Source organism: Lepidothrix coronata, unplaced genomic scaffold (assembly GCF_001604755.1).
Source record: "Lepidothrix coronata isolate B3197 unplaced genomic scaffold, Lepidothrix_coronata-1.0 Scaffold267, whole genome shotgun sequence".
In the NCBI taxonomy this organism is placed as follows: domain Eukaryota; kingdom Metazoa; phylum Chordata; class Aves; order Passeriformes; family Pipridae; genus Lepidothrix; species Lepidothrix coronata.
In genome coordinates, this window is record NW_016690447.1 from 1,459,478 (window position 1) to 1,468,176 (window position 8,699).

An 8,699-nucleotide genomic window follows, 5' to 3' on the forward strand; every position below is an offset into this window, starting at 1 on the left:
TCCTTGCTCTGACAGCGGAGAATCCAGTGCCGGGAAGACTGTGAACACAAGGCGTGTCATCCAGTACTTTGCAACAATTGCAGCCAGCGGGGAGAAGAAGAAGGAGGAGCAGACATCAGGCAAAATGCAGGTGAGTCAGGAAGAACAGACTGGACACTTGGGCTGTCATTGCCCTGTCAACTCAACACAGTCCATGAGTAATTTTCCCTCTGCAGGGAACGCTTGAGGATCAAATCATCAGCGCCAACCCACTGCTGGAGGCCTTTGGAAACGCCAAGACCGTGAGGAACGACAACTCCTCGCGCTTTGTGAGTTGATGAGTTGTTTTGAGCTCACACAAAAATCCCTTCTTGTTATAACAAGAGTGATGGGATAGTGGTATTCTCACATGAGGACATGGCAATGAAATGTACCTGAGCGGAAATGCTGCTGCTTCTCCTTAACAGGGCAAATTCATCAGAATCCACTTTGGGGCCACAGGCAAACTGGCTTCTGCTGACATTGAAACTTGTAAGAGATTCTCCTGGACTGGTCCCATTTTTTCTAAGCCCCTGCTCCTGCCCAGTTCTTCTGCTTAACTCTGTCCTGCCATCCTTGACAGATCTGCTGGAGAAGTCCAGAGTCACTTTCCAGCTCAAGGCGGAAAGAAGCTACCACATCTTTTATCAGATCATGTCCAACAAAAAGCCAGAGCTAATTGGTAGGAAGATCACTAACTTTTTTTGAAGGAAGATTACTGAGAAACAGTTCATTGTGTCATCTGGAAAGCTATAGTAATCTTCTTTTTCCCCTTTATTTCTTTCAGACATGCTCCTCATCACCACCAACCCTTACGATTTCCACTTTGTGAGTCAAGGTGAGATCACTGTTCCCAGCATCGATGACCAGGAGGAGCTGATGGCAACAGATGTGAGTAACTTTATCAAACAGGTCATGCGGTGGATTGGTGCCCTGGTACATGTACATTTATTTTTCTGTTGCTAGAGTGCCATTGACATCCTGGGTTTCTCTGCTGATGAGAAAACAGCCATCTACAAGCTGACAGGGGCTGTCATACACTACGGGAACCTGAAGTTCAAGCAGAAGCAGCGTGAGGAGCAGGCAGAGCCTGATGGCACAGAAGGTATCAGCAGAGTCAGCAAACTTTCCAAAAGAGATATTCTTTGTCACAAGAAGGACTTAGGTAGATTTCAGGCTTTAAATATGCAAATGTGTAAACTAAAAAGAAGAGTAGTTGTTCCATGACTAGATGACAGTTGAGACGTATCTCATCTAATGGTACTTGTACTTTTTATCTGTGACTACTTCATAAGTAAGAGATCTGGCGTACCCTGCCAGGAAACTGGAGCCATGGATGTCAATTCCTATACCACTGTTAGTCATACTTAAGTTGAAATACATCTTGCAATCTCTGCTGTAGTGTGGAGTAGTGAAATGGTTCAACCCTACCAGGAAGGGAAACTGCTCCTCTTCACTCTCACCTATTGGAGTGAACTCTGATGTGAGATGTGTACTTGATTAGTCTCTGTCACAGCAGGAAGGACTGTTCATGCCTCCATCTCTCTGAGTGATGAATCCTCTTGCTATACAACTAGAAAGTACACATGAAGACCCATAGTTACACCTGAAAAAGGATAAAAGCAATGAGCTCTCTTGAAGAACAACTGTAGAAAATTAAGCTCAGAAAGAGTTGCAGACTCTAAATCCTGCAGACAGGAGAGAAATCAGCTTTGTGGCTTTGACAGATATTGTTGTGCACTTTTGGAACAGTCCATCAAGGACCAAATTTTTGGAATTGTTGAATATTTACTGTTTTCTCTTTTCTGGTGTTCAGTTGCTGACAAGGCTGCCTACCTGATGGGTCTGAACTCAGCAGACCTGCTCAAGGCCCTCTGCTACCCCCGAGTTAAGGTGGGGAATGAATATGTGACCAAGGGCCAAACAGTGCAGCAGGTAGAAAAAATAGGATAATCTGGAAAATGCTTTGATGGTTGGTGTTGTTTCTCCTCTGCTGTGTGTAGTAACCTCCAAACCTTTCTCTGTGCTTTAGGTGAACAATTCAGTGGGTGCCCTGGCAAAGGCTGTCTATGAGAAGATGTTCCTGTGGATGGTTGTTCGCATCAACCAACAGCTGGACACGAAGCAGCCCAGGCAGTACTTCATTGGTGTGCTGGACATTGCTGGCTTCGAGATCTTTGATGTAAAGAACACAGTTTTTTAGCATTTCCATGGAAAAACAATTGAAACTTTTGAGACGTTTAATAGAAGGGAGTATGTTCCTACATTTATTTGTAGGGCTTGTTGGAATCACCATTTTTAATCCTGAAAAAAAAAAAAATTGAAAACTAATCTTTCAATTGCTCTGAATTTGAAACCTCTCTTTTTTAAATACTAAGCCTATCCTAGAAATATACCACAGGAAAACTACACAGGAAGATGACTTGTATTTATAGTATCAACCCTGGTGAATTAGGATTGTACAAGAAAACACCTTGCTATTATTGCTGATCCTTGAAAGCATTGTATGTCTTTTTATATCTGGCAGTTCAACAGCTTTGAGCAGTTGTGCATCAACTTCACCAATGAGAAACTGCAGCAGTTCTTCAACCACCACATGTTCGTGCTGGAGCAGGAGGAGTACAAGAAGGAAGGAATTGAATGGACATTCATCGACTTTGGGATGGACCTGGCTGCCTGCATTGAGCTCATTGAGAAGGTGTGCTTTGTGTTGAATAAGTTAGATCTTCTATATTTGCCAACAGATGCAATTAAGAAGCACATGAGAATATTTTGGCTTCTTCAAGTACATACCCTGTGGCAACAGGGTGGAAGTGTTTTTGGAGATCATACTCAGATATCAGGACTTTTGATGAGAGAATTCACTGCTAGATTACAAAAAGAAGTAATATAAAAGGCAGTCATGTTCTATAGGCACCTATCAGTAAGTAGGTTTTATGGAGAGGACAGTATTTCCATCACTTCAAATGAAACAGAAACACTGAAAAAAGTTGAACCTTGGTTAATTTTCTCTGACTTATTGTCATGAAATGTGTGGGAACAGCTTTCTTTTCTGGCTCTAGCAACTTTCCAACCAAAATCTGTTTCTCCCTCGTACCTATTATAATCTCTCCCAGCCCATGGGCATCTTCTCCATCCTGGAAGAGGAGTGCATGTTCCCCAAGGCAACTGACACCTCTTTCAAGAACAAGCTCTATGACCAGCACCTGGGCAAGTCCAGCAACTTCCAGAAGCCCAAGCCTGCCAAAGGCAAGGCTGAGGCCCACTTCTCCCTGGTGCACTATGCTGGCACAGTGGACTACAACATCACTGGGTGGCTGGAGAAGAACAAGGACCCCCTGAATGAAACTGTCATTGGGCTGTACCAGAAATCATCTGTCAAGACCCTGGCCTTACTCTTTGCCAACTATGGTGGAGCAGATGCAGGTCAGTTCAGTGAAAATCGTATTTTCAGCATGGGACAATGTTGACACAGAATTGAAGCCATAAATACTAAACATTTAAAATTGGTTTGTGTTCAATTTAATTTTTTTCCCTTTAATTTGCAGAGGCTGGTGGTGGAAAGAAGGGTGGCAAGAAAAAGGGTTCTTCTTTCCAGACTGTCTCAGCTCTTTTCCGGGTACAGTACTGCACCTGTTACCTCTGAAATGGGAAGGAAGGGGGTGAGCTAATATTAAATTTGAAAGGACTATTTTACATTACTATAATAGTGCTAAATGTCTTTAGAAATTCCACATCAGGTTTTCCAGGATCAATTTTAATATTGCTAATTTGTCATGTCCAAAAATAAGCATTCAGTCTTCAAAATCATGAAAATCTAATAATCTGCATGTATTTCCCTTTTTTTTTTTTTTGAGCATCTCTCATTGAGATCTTTGTATTTTTATGTCTTTGGGTCAGACTATGACCATAATATGAGTATTCCTGCATTTCTGCTGAGGAATTGAAAGTAATTTCCAAGCGGATATTTATCTTATTGGAATAAACCCCCATTTTTAAAAACTAAATAGCCTAACTTTTGAAGGCAGAATGTGAGAAATCTAGAAGTCAATTACTCTTTGTGAATGTGTGAAATTTATATTTATTTTCACTGGCCCAATAGCAACACAAAAGTATTTCAGTCTTTAAAAATGGTGTTCAGTATCTTCAAATAGAAGAAATATTTGGTTTCTCTGGCTTTATCTAAGTGTTCTGAAACCCAGCTTGAGACATTGTGAAGCCATTACCTGGGCTTGATGCCTCAAACATTGGACATAGCAAACTCACATTGCTACCTGCTTCCTCTAGGAGAACTTAAACAAGCTGATGACCAATCTACGGAGCACTCACCCCCATTTTGTGCGCTGCATCATTCCAAATGAGACTAAAACACCTGGTAAGATGGCTCAAGTAGGAAGAGAGTTTGCTCTGATACATCCATTCCTTCTGGACAAACTGTCCAGCCCACAGCTGGATAAACACATCGTGTGGTTGAGGAGCAACTGGCTCATGGGTCAAGCACAGAGGGTGACAGGGACTGGGGTGACATCAGACTGGTGACCTGTCACTACTGGGGTTCCAGAGGGCTCCATCTTGGGCCCTGTGCTCTCCAGCATCTTCATGAATGACACGGGACTGGAAGGGATACTCAGCACATTTGCAGATGACCCAAAAGTGGGAGGAACTGTTCAGTCCCTTAAAGGCAGGGAGGCCCTGCAGAGAGACCTCGACAGATGAGAGGGCTGGGAAGAAGGGGAAGTGACAGATTCTGACCCTAGGGTGAATGGACAGACTGGGGAATGAGATGCTGGAAAGCAGTGCCAGGAAAGGGCCCTGGGAGTCCTGGTGGGTGCCAGTTGGCCCTGAGTCAGCAGCGCCCTGGCAGCCAGGTGGGGCAACTCCGGGGGCATCAGGCCCAGCATGGCCGGCCGGGCCAGGGAGGGGATTGTCCCGCTTTGCTCTGCCCTGGGGCGGCCTCACCTGCACCATTGGGGCAGTTTGGGGGACACAATGGAAGGAAGATCTGAAGCCATTGGAAAGTGTCCAAAGGAGGCAACGACGATAGGGAAGGGCCTTGTTTTGAAGCCGTGTGAGGACACTGAGGGCATTTGGTGTGTTCAGCTGGAGGAGCCTGAGGGGAGACCTCACTGCAGTTCTAACTGCCTGGGCAGGGGCAGAGGAGGGGCAGGCCCTGAGCTCTGCTCTGGGGGGACCAGGGACAGCAGCCAGGGAATGGCTGGAGCTGTGTCAGGGCAGGCTCAGGTTGGATCTCAGGAAAAGGTTCTTCTCCCAGAGGCTGGTTGGGCACTGACCAGGCTCCCCAGGGCAGTGGGCATAGCCCCAAGGCTGCCAGAGCTCCAGGAGGGTTTGGCTGATGCTCTGGGGCACAGGGGGTGACTCTTGGAGACGGGCCTGCGCAGGGCTAAGGGCTGGACTCAATAATCCTTGAAGGTTCCTTCCAATTTGGCATATTCTGTGATTCTGTGATTCCCCTCCACACTGGAATCTGTGCCACTCCTTTGTGCTCTGCTCTGCCTTGCTCAGGTGCCATGGAGCACGAGCTGGTGCTGCACCAGCTGCGCTGTAACGGCGTGTTGGAAGGGATCAGGATTTGCAGGAAAGGGTTCCCCAGCAGAGTCCTCTATGCTGACTTCAAACAGAGGTAAGAGCACTGCACTTCTCAGCATCATTAAAAGTGTTGTTGGTCCATTCATAGGTCCATTCAGTTTGTTGTCAAAAATAGCTATATATGACCTGGCAGGGTTTAGTGGCTCCTGTGTGTTGGTTGGGAAAAAATAGCCTTCTCTTCCTCTTTTCACAGATACAAGGTGCTTAATGCCAGTGCCATCCCAGAGGGACAGTTCATCGACAGCAAGAAGGCTTCCGAGAAGCTCCTTGGCTCAATCGATGTGGACCACACCCAGTACAAATTTGGACACACCAAGGTACAAACCCCCCCATTCCCTCACTCACTCTGTGCCTGTGCTTTGCCCGGCCTGACAGCGATGTGCTGCAACATTCCCTCTCTAAGGTGTTCTTCAAAGCTGGGCTGCTGGGGCTCCTGGAGGAGATGAGGGATGAGAAGCTGGCACAGCTCATCACTCGCACACAGGCCAGATGCAGAGGCTTCCTGATGAGGGTGGAGTACCAGAGAATGGTGGAGAGAAGGTACACATTCCCTGTCTTCAGTTAAACTCACTGTGCTTGAGGGAAAGTGTTGACACTTTTCAAACTGAAAATACTCATTGTACATGTGAATTATGCTCCAGAGAGTCCATCTTCTGCATCCAGTACAACATTCGTTCATTCATGAACGTCAAACACTGGCCCTGGATGAAGCTGTTCTTCAAGATCAAGCCCTTGCTGAAGAGTGCAGAGTCTGAGAAGGAGATGGCCAACATGAAACAAGAGTTTGAGAAAACCAAGGAAGAGCTTGCAAAGTCTGAGGCAAAGCGGAAGGAGCTGGAGGAGAAAATGGTTTCTTTGCTTCAGGAGAAAAATGACCTGCAGCTCCAAGTGCAAGCTGTGAGTTTATCACCAATAATTTATCACTCAGAAAATGGATATATACATTCAGACTGTTCGTTGTGAACAGAAGGTCAGACTGTAGAAGACCAAAAGTCATATATTTGGGGAATTATCTGTCATATGTATGTGAAGGTGAGGAAACAAACGTCTGGCAGTGGTGTGATGAGCACTGACAGCCAGGGCAAAGAAACAGGGAGAAACGGGGAGTCAGTACTCTTGCCTTCAGAGGAAAGAGGCAGATGTAGCTCATAAACATGACATACTCAGGACAGAATGCACCCCCAATTCCCTCTGAGCAGGTGAATGCTGCAGGAAGGATCTCCATCTCACCAGGATGGAGAACTATGAATTAATTTTGGAGTATAAATGCAAACTGGAGTTCAAAGTGGCACTCTCTATGTTTTAGACTTAAATGGTATGAAATCTATAATGAAGCAGAAGTTCTTGGGGGTTTTGAACATTGCAGGGCTTTTTTGCATTTCTAGTCTGGATTTCGTATTGTAGTTCCAGTATAAACAACATCCTGTGGTAGTAAAATTATTAATATTTAAGATAGAGAGTTCTAGCTAAGAAGTTATCTTTATTAAAAGAATGCTCCTTTGCACTAAAAGCCATTTTTGCATTAATATTTGTGTCAGTTCCCCAACATTCAGACATATCGCCCCCTGAGCTCCCTTTTCTCTGCCAACTGGTTGCAGAGACCCAATTCACACATTGTATCAGAAAAAAAAGAAAGTGGTGAGGAAAACCAACCCTCTTAATGTTAACAAAGATAACTATTTGGAGGGATGTTCTACTTAAGTAGCTTGTTAACTACAGCAATTCTAAGGAAACAAACAGTAAATAACATGACTATGTGGAGAGACTGGTTCATGGTGGAGCTTATAGGAATGGTACACCCAGTTTTATCTTCATCTATATGGGGAATTGGAAACAATCATGGACAATTTAACTTTTAGTTGAAAGAAATATTCTCTAAGTAAAGAAATTCATGGCCAGACCTCTCAATCTCAATATTAATAATTTTGCCATCACAGTTCCATGAACCTTGTAGACACACAGGACTTCACAAAAATAGAATATTGCTTAAAAATATAAGCAAAAATATACTTAAATATCACTTTACAAAGTCATCTAAATCTACCCTATTTAATAACCTAATTTGCCAACTAAAAATAGAACACTGTATTAATTACAGTTATTTGAATATTTCCATAGAAAATGGGCACCCCTATGTTACCTGTTTTCCTTAGTATAAGAAGAATAAATATCCCATTGGACTTTCTTGTTTATCTTAAGATATGTTCCTTTCAAATTCCTTTGGGACAAAAAAAATTCATGATAAAAAAAGCCCATCAAAGGGTAAGACAAGGAACTGATCAGCTGAAATCAGCACATGCCACCCCAAATACAGCATGAAAGGGACACACCTGATTTACCCCACTTGCCTAAGCAATAGCATTCATACATTTATAGAGAGAGGATTCTCATTTCTCTTCAATTACTGTTGAGACTATCAGACCCTTTATTCCCAACTTCCTAACATGTTCAGAAGGATTCCGTTGCCGAAGGATAGATATTTAATGCAGTGTTTATGAACAAAAATGTCTCCAAGCCCCCTCTCCTCTAGGTACATGAGAAATTCTCACACCTACCAAAACTCTGAGAAACTTTTAGGAGAGAGAAAATAGGTTAGAAATCAATATTGTTTCACCTCAAAAGTTGTATAATGCATCCCAGGGAAACAAACAAAGAAACCAACAAAACCAAACACACAAACAAACAAAAAAACCAACATCAAAACCAACCCCAAAACGATCAACAAGATTAAAGTTGCTTCAACATACACACTTACTTACATAGAAAAGTTCAGAAAACAAATCAAGAAAATCTGTGTCTCCCCCACAGGAGGCAGACAGCCTGGCTGATGCTGAGGAAAGGTGTGACCAGCTCATCAAAACCAAAATCCAGCTGGAAGCCAAAGTTAAAGAAGTGACTGAAAGGGCTGAGGATGAGGAGGAAATCAATGCTGAGCTGACAGCCAAGAAAAGAAAACTGGAGGATGAATGTTCAGAGCTGAAGAAAGATATTGATGACCTTGAGCTAACACTGGCCAAGGTGGAGAAGGAAAAACACGCCACTGAAAACAAGGTATGAGGCAGAAAATCTCACCC

The 8,699-nt window shown here is 43.8% G+C and overlaps 1 protein-coding gene across 1 annotated transcript in view; it reads left to right on the forward strand.

Moving 5' to 3' along the window:
- LOC108507718 (myosin heavy chain, skeletal muscle, adult-like) overlaps positions 1-8,699 on the forward strand; it is a 16,883-nt gene that overhangs the window by 2,159 nt on the left and 6,025 nt on the right. The window contains exons 5-21 of the mRNA XM_017835936.1: positions 16-130; positions 216-308; positions 447-510; positions 602-700; positions 806-909; positions 985-1,123; positions 1,835-1,953; positions 2,051-2,200; positions 2,546-2,716; positions 3,135-3,444; positions 3,567-3,637; positions 4,306-4,393; positions 5,542-5,659; positions 5,819-5,942; positions 6,029-6,165; positions 6,267-6,522; positions 8,434-8,676. Coding sequence (XP_017691425.1) covers positions 16-130; positions 216-308; positions 447-510; positions 602-700; positions 806-909; positions 985-1,123; positions 1,835-1,953; positions 2,051-2,200; positions 2,546-2,716; positions 3,135-3,444; positions 3,567-3,637; positions 4,306-4,393; positions 5,542-5,659; positions 5,819-5,942; positions 6,029-6,165; positions 6,267-6,522; positions 8,434-8,676 — 2,401 coding nt within the window. The remainder of the gene's footprint in view (positions 1-15; positions 131-215; positions 309-446; positions 511-601; positions 701-805; positions 910-984; positions 1,124-1,834; positions 1,954-2,050; positions 2,201-2,545; positions 2,717-3,134; positions 3,445-3,566; positions 3,638-4,305; positions 4,394-5,541; positions 5,660-5,818; positions 5,943-6,028; positions 6,166-6,266; positions 6,523-8,433; positions 8,677-8,699) is intronic.